Below are 14,410 nucleotides of genomic sequence, written 5' to 3'. Positions count from 1 at the left end.
ATTCCTCCCTCTGTATTGTCTGTTGCCTCAGTCGCTCTCTGCTTCATATGCATCTCTGTGTTGTCATTCCCCTCCCTCTATCTCTGTCTGTTTTAAATTCATCTCTCCATTGAGCCCCCCCCCTCCCTCCTCTCATTCTCCCTCACTCTCTCCCTCTCACTGAGGGAGAGATCAGTAATATTAATGTGTCTCTTCTTCTCTCCCTCCATATTTCCCCTCTTCTACTTTCTTTTACCACTGTTCTCTTTTCTGCTCTTCCTCCTATTTATACCTCTCTCTGGGCCTTTATCCCTCATCATCCCTTTCACTCAACCTTCCATCTGTCTCCATCTCCATCTCTTTCTTTCTCCGGCCCCGCTCTCTGCAGCTGTTCAGTATTCATCTATTACTGTAGTGTTGATAATTCCCTTCTCTGCCTGCAGCCATACAGTCATCTATCAGATTAATAATCCTGCTCCCCTTCTCATTCTCTGTCTCTCTTCCTTCCCCCCTGTCTCCTTTCTTACTGTGCCAAGTGAGGAGGCTCAGCGTGTCGAATGGGTTTGCATGTCAACGTCCCGCCATTACAACCATCATCATTAATAGCCGTATCTAGATTGCTGATGCCCTCATTAAGGTTATTCAGGTCTAAATAACCTGCAGAGGGAGAGAGAGGCTCTCTGCCTCTCAAGGCTGGTGGAGCCTGACTTGAGCTGGCCATCGATTAGACGAATAGACTGCACCATTCACTACCATTCTCCAGCCCCAGCATGCAACGCTGTGCTCGTACAGGAAGGGAATCAGCATTTTAGTCCAACTACCCGTCTATGTTACTGCTCACTGGAGTCAGTATTGTTTTCAAGGTTTGGAAGTTAATTTAATGAGTATGAGTTTGATATATATATATATATATATATCATTGTCTTATTAATTGTTATTCCTTGGTATAACTATTAACAAATGAGACCATTGCTGAGATGACTGGAGGCTCTATGTTACGCCATGGGTTTTATTAATGCTTCTCAAAAATCAAGATGTCCCATGAACCCTGTTGCTTCCTGTCACAGAGTAACTTCTTCTGCTGATAAGGACGTTTTTTTTCATCTGCCATGGCAAGAAACAAAACGTATTAAATCCAACATTGTTTCACACTTTGTAAACAGGGGATTCATATGTTCATACCACGGGTTTCTCCCCAAGAAACAGTTTTTGATTGAAGAGGACAATTAGCTCTGGGATTCATATTAGTAAATATTTTTCGACAGATCAAAACCATGACTTCTATCGATGATCTGTCTATTGATATTAAGTGTGTGTGGAGATCATTTTGTTGAACAAAGTGTGTGCATCAGTCTACAAACGTTCTGCTTCCTTTATTGTTTTTAACTGTAGGATTTGATTTCTGACTAAATGTCTGCTTGTGGATTATGTGGGATTTGATATGAGCAGTGACACAGAAGTTCTAATGCGGTCAAAGAAATCTTTGAGAATCCCTCCAATGATAAGCTACTGTAGATATACCTATTATTTGTTCTATTCATTCTCTTTCGGTGGAAACACGAAGCACAGTCTGTGTTCCATCTTTAATATCTGCTCTCTCTTTCTCTCTCTTGTTCTTTCACAGTAACTCCTGGGTTCTTCTCACTTCACAAAAAGCCTCATTCAAATCCCCAGACAACACGAGAAAAAAGGGAATAACATCTGTTTATCTGCATATTTCTATGTTCAAGAAACAAGAGGAAAAAACACAGAGTTCGACAGAGGACAAAAGACATCTTAGAGGACGCGGAATTAGAAAGAACAAATTGCGTCTGGAGGACCAAAGGGAAAATAAACCTTTTCTCTCAAATCCACCAGCGTGGAGTCACCTCACCTGTACCTTCGGATTAAAGAGCAGGGTCATGTCCCAGTTACCATGCGCATCGCCACGCTGACCTGCCTTCCCGGCCCTTCCCCCTTCCTCTTTCTATTGGCCCAGCTGCTACTGCGGCTCCTCCTCCCTGGGCCGGAGTTGGTGGGAGCCGCCTCCTCCTGCCCCTCCCTCTGCACCTGCTCCAACCAGGCCAGCCGAGTCATCTGCACCAGGCAGAACCTGGAGGAGGTGCCCGAAAGCATATCAATCAACACACGATACCTCAACCTGCAGGAGAACTCGATACAGGTAAATATTGGCTTGAGGGAAGTCACTCATCAGGTCACACCATGTCATGTCAGTGTTTATTTTTGTTGTGCATTTCTAATTGCTGGTTGTTCCTCATATGGTTGGTGCAATGGTTCACTCTTGTTTGTTATTACAGCTAGATCACAGCATAAACAACACAAACACATTTTCAGCACATCTGTTGACACATCTTAAGTTATTGATTTTCATCTTTTGCCATTTTTACAGTTACTGATAGAAGAGTTCACAGAGCACACAAACACAAAGATGTACGTTATGTGTTGCTCATGGATGCATATTTGGGGGTGTTTATCAGAGGGTTCATTTGTTTTTGCAGCCAGTTGTGGATTAACTTGTTGATGCAGGTTTTCTCTTGGAAACTTTAGTTCTGAGAAAAGACAGAAACGCAAATGCCGCTAATGGTAGAAAAAGGCACTCAAGCCTCCGCTGAACCGAGGGAATATTTTATGAATTGAAAGCAAGGCATGGTTCCATGACACCATGCTGCCTTTTCTATGCATTACCAATTTATCTATAGTCCCAAGACAGCGTTATGTGGCTCTACAGCTGCAAGGGGAAATCATTTAACCACAGACCATCGATACAAAGCGCATGAATCTCGACATTTATAAACAGTGTGGTTGATTTTACTCTTTGCAGCAGCATTTGAAGTAATTGGACCCAACCTCATGCTGCTGACAGTGCTTTGTTCTTTTGTGATTTAACATTCATTTCCGCTACATTTTATCTCCGCTAATGAAAAGCAACGCGTATCCTAAACATTGTTAAAATTGTCCGGTGCATCTCTCATCATGTCAAACTTCTCTGTTCATTGGACAGAGCAGTCTGATGTCCTCTATTCCTCAGAGAAAACATCTTATTATTTGACGTTAACGGAGCATAAATGGGACATCGTGCCACATGATTTGGTGTCTGAGGTTTTGAGACATGCTGCTCACATGAAGGACAAATCAAAGAAATCATAACAATATTCGTTGCGTTTCGCTTTTAGCCTAGAAATTCCGATTTGGTTTGTTGTATCCTGCAGCCCCACTTGAAATGATTAAAAATCTAAAAATGTTTTAACACCTGAAGGCATCCTAGATTCTCTGGCTTATTTTTTCCTTCACTGAGTACCCTGAGAGTAAAGCCTTGACAGCGCCCACCCCCTCTTAACATATCCACCCCTCCGTCTCGCGCCTCCGCTCTTTGCCTATCACCCCCCCGCTCCTGCTCTACATACAGAAGAGGCAGTGGCCTGACTCCAGGAGCCTCCGTGTGTCTCACAGAGGGCTTTGGCCACACATCTCCAACAATCAGAGATTTAAGGGGCTTTTAGTCACACTCACTTGCTGTGTGTCTTTGCCTTCTCGCCAACTGAGCTCCAGTTGGGCTGCACCAATGCCAGTGTGTGCTGTCCAGGGCCTGCGTTTCTCAGAATCATGTCCGCTAGCAGAAAAACATCTTTATTGGTTGTTCACTTGTAAAGTCGATCCAAAAATGTGTCATGCAGAATGTTTTAAAAGTGCATTCATTTATTTATGGTTTTGTCTACCGTGTTTATTTGGAGTGACGCTTCCATGTGAATAGTCCAACACTGATTATCAGCTAATTTTCAAGGGATTATAATGTGTCAGTGGAAAGTCCCCTCAGTCTAACTGAAACATCAGTGTGAAAAGCACTTAAGTGTCTGGAGCATGCACTGAAATAAGGTTAGGGTGAGGACTACAGAGTTTGCAGTAGGTTTACCGTAGTGCTTCGAGAAGTAGTCTAGTGTCTTACACCTGCTTCTGTTTGTTGAATATATGAACTTCAAATTAAAAGTGCATTGTAAGATAAAAAAAATTGACGAACATTATCCACAGAATGTTTTGTCGCAGATATCTACTGAAACAAGCATACTACAGCTAGCCCCATCCTGTCCTGTCTTGTAATACTACCTGTACCTCTAGAGGTGATAGTGAGTCACTGTAGCGTGTAGAACAGGGGTCCCTAATAGGCGGACCGCGGTCCAGATCCTACCCAGACGCCGTTGTATCTGGACCCATGACCTAAAAGCGATAGATAATTGAGAATTATACAATTTTGACGGAGCGCTTCTATTTTAACCGGCGCAGCTTTTTTAACCTTTACGGCACACGTTCAGCAGTGCAGGAAACACGCCGACCAATGCGTTGTAAATCACATCACGTGATGCAGCTCAGCCAATCAAATATGGGTATTCTGAAAAGTTTCCTGACTCGAGTGAGATGTACACACACCGTGACACACGTGGGAGAGAGGAGGAAAGAGAAGAAAGAGCAGGAGAATTGCGCGAGTCAGAGAAGTTATTTCACATGAAGTTCTCTTCTCCAAAAAGAGAAAAGTGGTCAGAGAGACCAGAGTCTGTAAACATTAATGAAGAGACTCTTAAAACTAGTCTCACATGTTCAGAGACCGTGACGATGATTAAAAGGGGTAATATGAAGTGTACCTACGAGACAAAGTATAACTCTTTTGAGCAAACGTACCCACTCACATCCGAAATGAATTCCCAGAAAATAAAGCTAAGAGCCCAATATGATCAGAATCCTAACACGTAACTTCACTGTCCAATGATGTTAACAGAGAGAATAGAGCTGACAAGAAGTGGTTTAATAACCATAGATAAAGTCCATGCTCACTGATTTCTCTTGTTAGAAGATGAGTAAAGTATAATATCGTAGCTTTTTTGATTGACATCACTTCACACCTGAATGAACTGAATTTAAAGCTGCAGGACAATTCAGTGAAATTTATTTTTCTAAGATGACTAAGATTACTTTATTTTAAGATGCACATTTTTGAAAAGCTTTCTGTAATGTCAGTTATTCTTTTGTGCTTATTTTACTTGAAATGAGAAAAACATTTATTTATGTATTTATATCTATTATATATAATCCATCCAGTTAAGTTAGATATTATTGTAATGTTCCAGACCTTTGGCCGAGGAGATTTTCTCAATCTGGACCTTTTGGAATTTGAGTTGAATACCCCTGGTCTAGAAGAAGTAGAGCTGCCCCGAATGCTGTGTTACGTGATATCGGGGGGTGACCCCTCACGGTTTTTAATTCAATAATAAAAAAAAATTGAAAAATTAATAATTATTAATTTTTTTTTTTTTTTATTAGAATAAGTATCAGTGTGGTTTGGGCATTTCAAGAATGCCATCAGTAATGTACCGAGCTGGATCAAACACAACTTACCTCAGGGGATGAAGGGGATCGTCTGAGGTGTGACCCCTCTCCAGGGCTGACTTCTCAAGACAATATGAAGAAAAGGAGTCGGTCGAAGAAACTAATTCGTTATTTATTTATTTGCATTTAAATCAAAGTATAGTCTCTTGGTCCAAAATGCAGAGGAAAATCGTTAACTGAAAAATATAAGAAAAATTCACCTAAGTATTCAAAAACCCCTTCAGAGTAGTTTACAGACAAAGGATCTGTAAAAAGCTGACTCAGCCAGGCAGACGAAGCTGGCTGTGTAGCTTACGGAGGAAAAAGTTAATGATTCACCCAGCGCAGGACTGGACAGAGTGAGCCTTCTCTCCTGACTAGACTTCAAAAAACCTTCTAAGTTTTCTTAAAAACCTCCGACAGTCAAAGTCCGGAGATTCTGTAAAAAGTTAAAGTTTTCCTCCGTGCAGGCCGGAGCCCGCACGGGATTAGAGACTCCTTCTCCAAAAGCGTCTTCCAGGTCCTGCTCCAAGAGTCCTAAAGTTGTTTCAAAACTGCTGGTATTTATACTAATACGGGCTTCAGATGTCTGACTTCACACGGATTCCTACCCTTCACATCACTTGATTGATGACACAAAAACCCTTACATCAGCGTATTTTTCAGAAAGCCGGGTCTCTCTGTGTGTCGCTAAGAGCTCCCCCGCAGACTCAGCGACGCCACTGTCAAGGCCAAGTTATTTATGCTTCCCCCAGGCTACTCTTACTGATCTGACCGGGTCAGAGGTTCTCCCTGAAACCGCTGACTCGGCCCTTTTGACTTCGGCTGGGATTCTCCCTTCTTTCTTCTCTAGACTAATGACCCATATTCTCATGGATCACACTGCCTCCGGCTTCCCGGACTCCACGGGGGTGCGATGGCTGCCCCCCCCCCCCCCCTCCTTCTCCCCTAGACTAGGTGGCGTCTGGGGGGGGGTGAGGGTGTGTGTGTGTGTGTGAATGTATAGGAGAATGAGTGTGCGCCCATCCGTACACATCACAGGGGTTTTGGACAACCGCCTCAGAGCCTCAGAGTCATATGTCTGATTTAAACAACGGTTTTGCTGGTAGAGACATCACTACTTCGCAAAATCTCCACCGTGTTCAACAGCTGCCCGACTCCGACCTTGATCAGCAAACCTTCTGTTGCTGCAGTTACACAGCTTAGACCCAGTGCTCCCCCAGCCCACTGTGACTTCAGGCACCGTGCTTTTCGCCGGCCGAATGTGAGCTGCCACAGCCGCTAACTGAAGCTTGATCCCTGGAGCCGCGTCACGCTCCTATCCGGTCCAAAGCCGCTAAGCGGCTAAGCAGTCCCCCGTTGTTGGGGAGAATGAAACAAAAACACAAGCCGTTTCCTTGACTCTGCCACTCCGGATTCATGCCAATATAACAACTATCAAAACGTAACGTTACACTGATCGTACATCCCTGGGGCAGTGTGACAGTAAACACACAGCTGACGTAGGCTATAGGCCAATGCCACACATGAAGATTATACGGTTACAGTGTTATTTTGACGGGCTCTTAGAGTTCAGAAATGTTATTGTATTTAACAATAATTACCCTGCTGTTCATCAGTTATTCCATTTTATTAAATATATAACTTATAAGTTAATTAACACTGTATGGACCCAGTAGTAGAGGTGAAATGCTGCCCCATATTTCTTTGGAGCAGGTGACTCGGTATACACGTTGCATCTTTAAATGTGAGAATATTTCACGATCAGTACCCCGCAAATTCTGCAGCGTAAATGCACCATGATTATACAGCAGGTTTTGGATGGAGTGAAGGAGTGATGCATATTGTTTTATCAATAAAATCCAATATGGAGGTCAGGGTGACCCTTGGAGTCAAAACAGAGGCTGGGAGTGTCTAACTGGCTGGTGTCGCTGTCAGCTGTCAGTGGGAGTCTGTCTGAAAAGCCCACCTTTCCCTGCAGACAGCAGCAGTCACTGGGATGGAAAGATCAGCTGTTCCCATTATGAGCAGAGAGATGAATAATTTATATTTGAATGGTTTGTTTATTTAAACATGCATTTAGTCATATTTGTGCCTGTGAATCATTCATTGACGATGTTTTTTTCTTGACATGGTTTTGTAATATTTTGCTCATCTCTAAATGTAGTAAATAATATGTTAGTATTAGAGCTTCATGTCTGTTACATATATACTCCAATAAGGTTATGAAGTAAAAAATCACCAGAATAAATACAAATTGTATTTTTAGGAAAGCTAAAAGAGGTAACAGTGTTTACCTGAGGGGTAAGCAGAGGGTGGGCACTGCGCTTCTGTGGTGACACTGTCATTCAGGACGGTGTTTTCAGCAGAGCAGTGGCCATGGTCACATGCACGAACATGCAAACTAACAAAAATGGACGTGCCCCAGCCTGTCAATAAAGCACAGAGAAGTCCAGGAGAGTGACTTCACATTCTCTGCTCAGACAGTACTCTGACATTACCTGAAGGCCACCACATCTCTAGATGACACCAAATCCTACACACTGTCCCTTTAAGTAATGACAAGTGAAATGTGAATTAATATTTTGTATTTGTATTTTGTTTGTCAATAAAACAGAAACCAGAGTCCACTTCAGATGTGTATAGTTGGCTTACACGTATATGTGTAATCTACATGAATCAGTCTAGATGTTGTACAGTAACTTCATCATTATCTGTCCCTCCAGGTCATCAAGTCAGACACTTTCAAGCACTTGAGGCACCTTGAGATCCTCCAGCTCTCCAAGAATCAGATCCGTCAGATTGAAGTCGGAGCATTCAATGGCCTCCCCAACCTCAACACACTGGAGCTCTTCGACAACCGCCTCACACTGGTGCCATCACATGCCTTTGAGTACCTCAGCAAGCTGCGGGAGCTGTGGCTGCGCAACAACCCCATTGAGACTCTGCCAGGCTATGCCTTCCACCGTGTGCCATCACTACGTCGCCTGGACCTCGGTGAGCTCAAGAAGTTGGATTTCATCTCTGACGCAGCCTTTGTGGGCCTCGTTAATCTACGCTACCTGAACCTGGGAATGTGTGGGCTGAAGGACATTCCCAAACTGACAGCTCTTGTGCGTTTGGAGGAGCTGGAACTGTCAGGAAACAGACTGGAGATCATCCGACCCGGTTCCTTCCAGGGCCTGGTGTCCCTCCGCAAGCTGTGGCTAATGCACTCACAGGTGTCAGTCATTGAGCGCAACGCCTTCGATGACCTGAAAAGCCTGGAAGAGCTCAACCTGTCACATAACTCCCTGCACTCCTTGCCCCATGATCTCTTCACGCCCCTTCACCAGCTGGAGAGAGTACACCTTAATCATAACCCATGGATCTGCAACTGTGATGTGCTTTGGCTTAGTTGGTGGTTGAAAGAGACGGTGCCCAGCAACACCACCTGCTGTGCCCGCTGCCATGCTCCTCCATTCTTAAAGGGCAAGTACATTGGAGAGCTTGACCAGAGCCACTTCACCTGCTATGCTCCGGTCATTGTGGAGCCACCTACAGACCTAAATGTCACTGAGGGTATGGCTGCTGAGCTCAAGTGTCGCACAAGCACCTCCACAACATCTGTCAACTGGATCACCCCTAATGGCACACTAATGACCCACGGCTCTTACAAGGTGCGGATATCCGTCCTGCATGATGGCACACTGAACTTTACCAATGTCACTCTGCGAGATACGGGCCAGTATACCTGTATGGTCACCAATGCTGCTGGCAATACCACGGCAACTGCTGTCCTCAATGTCACCGCTGCTGATGCCAGTGTCAACTACACCTACTTCACAACAGTCACAGTGGAAACAGTGGAGACCCCAGGAGAAGCGGAGCCTGCATTGGTAGCCTTCAATGAGACGTTCATCCGTGTTCCTGGGATCACGCCCTCGGGTCACCTGTGGCCAGAAGGTGTTACTACCACAGCCTCCTCTCTGTCAGCAGACTGGTCCTCCTCCTCTCCTCGGGCCACCCGACCCACGTTCACTGTGCCCATCACTGAGCCAGGCTTCTCGGGCCTGGATGATGTGATGAAGACCACCAAGATCATCATAGGCTGCTTTGTAGCCATTACCTTCATGGCAGCAGTGATGCTGGTGGTTTTCTACAAGCTGAGGAAGCAGCACCAGCTGCATAAACACCACGGCCCTGCTCGTGCCATCGAGATCATCAATGTGGAGGATGAGCTGGGGGCCAGTGGTCGGGGCAGCGGCATCTCGGGAGGCTCCACGGTGACGCAGAGCGGAAGCAGTGGAATAGGAGGGGGCCAGAGCCTCAGGCTGCACCACCCAGAGATAGTCAACCTGCCGAACCTGGCCCGATCGGAGCACCTCAACCACTACTACAAAACCCATCACTTCAACAACAACATGATGGGCCTGGGCATGGGCCCATGCTCTGGTGTGGGCCTCAACAACAACAACAACCCCTCGCCTTGCTCTCAGTCTCAGAACACGTCCATATCCTGTTCCCAGGTTCAAACCAGTGGAGGAACGGCCACAGGTGGCACCCTGCCCTCCTCTGTGCCCCTGCCCCAGTTGGGTCTCCACAGTTCTCTGAAAGGCCTCATCGGGAAAAGCCAGAAAGAGCCCCTGCTTTTTAAGAGCAGCTCCAAGGAAAATGTGCAAGAGACTCAAATTTGAGTAAAAGTGAGAGTGAAAGTAAGAGGTAAGAAAGAAGAGATGCTGGTAGAGAGAGTGAGACAGAAAGAGCCTGTGAGACCGGGTATAAGAGACTCATTGTAGCCTACTGTCCTCATGGACAGATTCCACAGAAGATTATATTTCACATAGACACTGCTTTGTGTTGTCAATCTGTTGACAGAGATGAGCCGATACAAAGACTGAAGGAGGCAGAGTTTGATATCTGATCAGCACTAGTCCCATCAATAGCATCCGCACATCATTTTAAACGTACTCAGCTACAAACATATACGATGTAAACCACAAACATCAGAATCATTGCTGTAGTCTTTGCCAAAGTCAAGATCAAGCCAACTCTTTTCATTTCACAATCAAAGTGGAAAGCTATGAAATGAGCGACGAGCCTCTCTAGGTTTTCGACAGATTGCTTCGTATATTTCCAGACACATTCAGTGTATATATTTGGAGGGAGACATACTATTGTCCATTGAACATGTTGTCAGATTAGTGTTTGGCAGAGACGCTGAACAACAAACAATGGTTTGGGTGAGCTGTACGGTCCCAGGTTTCCAGGAAGCACTAAAACAAAACAGTGGAAGCTAAATTAGAGCAGTGCAGCGATTCTGTCCGGGACACACGTATCTGAATAATATTCCGCAGGGAGACAGAACAACAACTATTATTTTTTTTTCGAGCAGTTTCACTCTCACTTTCTCACTTTTTCTCCTCTTACACCTTACTGGCTGCTGTCTTCTTTGAAGAAGGAGAGAAACAGAGTGGTTATCATGGGAGAAGAAACATATAAAGGACAATGAGAGATATAAAAAGGACCGAAAGTACATATTATATATACCGTAAATATATTTTCATTCAAAGAAATAAATTATAAAGAATCTTTATCAGGCTTCTGATTGAAAACTACAACGTCTAAAGAATATATATATAGATATATATATATATATAAAAAAAAATGTACACACAGCTGTTGTAGTGGCCCTCCCTAACAACTTTCCAAACTTGTAACAAGATGGCCGCTCTGTGCTGCATAAGGACACGAGTAGGACAGTGGCATCTGTTGAGGGAGCTAAAACAGAAACCTGGCAAAGTGTTTGAGTGAATTTTCTTTTTTTTGTAGCCACACAAAGTGTTTCCCCTCTCCTGTCGCATTCACATGAACAGGGTCTTTGGAGGAGGGAGATCTCTACGCTCTACCGCAAAAATATGAACTGCGACTTCAGCTCTTCATCATTTGATATACAGTATAGCTATAGCATTAATAATAATGATCATAATGATCATAATGATAACAAGCTTTAGCTTTATTTGGCATAATGGTCATTTACTGACGAACACATTCAATTATCAACAATATGTTACAATATTTACTAAAAAGTCGAACATGCTAGTTTAGCATGCTCTCTAAAAAATACATTCGGTTTCAACTTATACAGTATCACAATGATGATATGACACATTATTGTTATAATGTTATCATTATTATCATCCATATGACTATTATTATTACTACTTGTGCCTACAAATAGCTGAGAAGTACTGTTTTTTCATTTGTATATGACACTGAAGTAGTTTTGTGACTGATCTTGTTGGACTTTGGCTGATGAACGGCAGTGGGACGGACTCAGCGTGCCACTAAATGAACTGCACATGCATTAGCAGGAAATAACCTGGCCCTCAAGATGGCTTCCTCAGTCCAGCCCTCACTGACTCGCCTGCTCTGATGTCTCACGCAGACAGGACCTCTCATGTTATCACGCATTAAAGACAGGACATGGACCTTTGATGAAGACTGCTCCTTTGCAGGGGATTATTTCACAACTGTATCTCAGTGTTATCGTGTATGAGTGGATTTCATGGCAGCAGGGAGCTAAATGGACGACAGGCATTGCCAAGCATTTTTAAAGGTAAGCGAAGCTCATTAGTGAAAGAGAAGGTGGCATACATTACAGTATATAGTGGTGGGTGGATTTTTTTCTAAAGAAAAAGGACAATTAAATGAAAAAAAATATAGAACCTTATAGATCTCTTTAAAAAAAAAAAAATTATTATGATAAGTGTTTTTCATTTTGGGTTTTTATCTAGTTTGAATATTTCAGTTTTTTAAAAATCAAGTGATATCTTTATTGTAATATTGTTATTGTTATTATAATTAGCTAATTACACTGGTTATAATTATGAGAGATGTTCTGTTAGCAGAGGTCACTTTGAAAATTAAAAAAACCTGGCACATAAAATGGCAGTTGAAGTCTGAAACATGACGGCTATTTTTCTTTTCTTCCCCTTTTTGTCACAATCAACTCTAACTGTCGTGTCACTGTTTGTATCCCGTTGGCTCTGCTTGAGACGACACGTAGCGAACGTGCAATGGTCGGCGCAGGCTCCTTTTTGTTTCTGCACAGGGGGACAGGAAAAGGCCCTGCTCTGGTTTACAAGCTCAACCACACTCCCTCTGTGCTTTCCTGAATGTCATCGCCATCACAGTGCTCGGAGTGCGATTGCGCCATGTCAACACCTCGTTGCCATGGCTACACACTCAGACAAATGCGGCAAACGGTCATCACCACCGGCGCCCCGTTGGCCCCCTCGGCTGTCACGTTCGTTTCAGGTCGCCATATCTCGACGAGCCGGCCAGTGTTCCTTTAATGGTAGCAAAATCAATCAACCTGAGCATTGTACCCATGTCCTCACATAACCCCCAACCCCCCTCCTCCTCCTCCCCTAAACCTCCACATCCTGCCATCAGGTTTCCCTGGCAACTGTTGCCGCTGCGACAGCCCTTATCACAGCGTCTTGATTTGGGTTTCGAATGCTAAACAGACGGGAGCAGACAGTATGGAATTCCATCCATGTGTGCACGTACAGCCACCTCAAAGATCTTTTCCTTGTTTCCTCGTTAATGTGTTTCATTTGTTTTCGCCAGCGACTATATTTTGAGGCGTGCAGTTCACATGCCACTACCTCCTATGCATTTAATTTGCAAAGGCCCCACACCATTGCTAAACGCATTTATGCACCCTACACTTGTGATGAACACTCATACCCTGCACCAGTCATTAACGTATTCCTGTCCCAGCACAAGGGATCCATATTCCCCTCACAAGTTATTTACATATTCATCTGCCTCTGTGTGCAAATAACGGAGAAATTATCATGTGGGCATGCTGGTGGGTATGAGTGCTGTGTGTGTGTGTGCGTGCATGTGTACATCAGTGGCTGAAAGCAAGGACTGTTACAAAAAGCTATTTCCCCCTAATTCCTCAGATACTGTGTTCCCTGCCTATCGCCTGTAGTGGCCCATCACTCTGGAAAGCATTGTGTAGCCCCTATAGCACCTGTGAAGTGGCACAAACCAGAGGCCATGTGATTGAGGCTCGGTGGTAGAGAGAACAGCGGTTGAGCCGGAGACACGCAGTCACAGTGCTGCAGTGTCTGAGTCACAGAGCAATGAACACACTCCCAACACTCGAATGGAAATGCTGTGTTGACTGTGCAGGAAGGGAGCCGCTCGTTCACCCATTCAGGGCAGGTGAAAAATACCAGAGTGTGTGTGTGTGTGTGTGTGTGTGTGTAATGTCTTCTTTTGGGGTTTTGCATGTACAGTTCTGGATTACAAAATGCCTGTTGTACTGTTGTATATGGCAAAGAAATGGCAAAAGATGTTACACCATTGTTGATGCAATACTGCTCAGTGTGTGTGTGCATGCGTGAGCATGTGTGTGTGTGTGTGTGTGCATGTTCAGGTGGGCTCGCGCTAGCTAGGTTGTGTAAGGAGGGGAAGAGGGAGGAGGGGCAGTCAGACCTCCATTTTAAATCCCTAGTTTAAACCAGCTCTGTCTGTCTGCCTCTGCTCCAGGCTACTTTTATGATCCTCTCACTGACACTTTTTCTCTTCACTTAAGCAGCCCCCCCCCCCCCCCCACTCTCTCTCTGCTTATTGGGATAAACCCAACTGATGTAAGGTCTATCTCCTTTCAAGCGAGCAACCCAAAACTCTTTTTATCTCTTTGTCAATCTGCTACAACCCATCTAGGGTCAAGTCTCGAGGCAGCTTCTGTCTACCGCACAACCTCAGCTAGCTAATCAAGGTCAGCGTTCGCATTTTGAATCGTGCCATTTGTTTTTATTGTTTTGCCCTGGCTCAGCTGTATACGAGAGTAACACCTGTTGGTGAAGCTTAAGTGATTTTTAATGTGCATTTTCAGCAGCTGTATTTATGGTTAATCGCCTTGACAGTGATGTGACTTTTAGTCATAATCGTAACGATGCACATGAAATGATTTGCTGCTGCTCTCTCATGACGCGTGAGGGTTTGCGTTAGCACAGATATAGGGGCGATCCAAGTTCAGTCTTCTGCTGATTGCGGGCACACTTGTGCCGCCCTC

At 44.4% G+C, this 14,410-nt stretch overlaps 1 protein-coding gene across 1 annotated transcript; it reads left to right on the top strand.

The window, feature by feature from the left end:
• Positions 1-1,879: 1,879 nt before the first annotated feature.
• Positions 1,880-10,010, top strand: lrrc4ba (leucine rich repeat containing 4Ba; the record flags this gene model as incomplete). The annotated part of the gene is made up of 2 exons (XM_079282666.1): positions 1,880-2,140; positions 8,061-10,010. The coding sequence occupies exons 1-2, from the start codon at positions 1,895-1,897 to the stop codon at positions 10,008-10,010; spliced, it is 2,196 nt and encodes a 731-aa protein (XP_079138792.1). The 5' UTR covers positions 1,880-1,894.
• Positions 10,011-14,410: the final 4,400 nt, after the last annotated feature.

This window comes from Melanostigma gelatinosum (genome assembly GCF_949748355.1).
Source record: "Melanostigma gelatinosum genome assembly, chromosome: 13".
In the NCBI taxonomy this organism is placed as follows: Eukaryota; Metazoa; Chordata; class Actinopteri; order Perciformes; family Zoarcidae; genus Melanostigma; species Melanostigma gelatinosum.
Note: the sequence above shows the minus strand (reverse complement) of the source record. Positions and strands in the feature narration are given on the sequence as shown.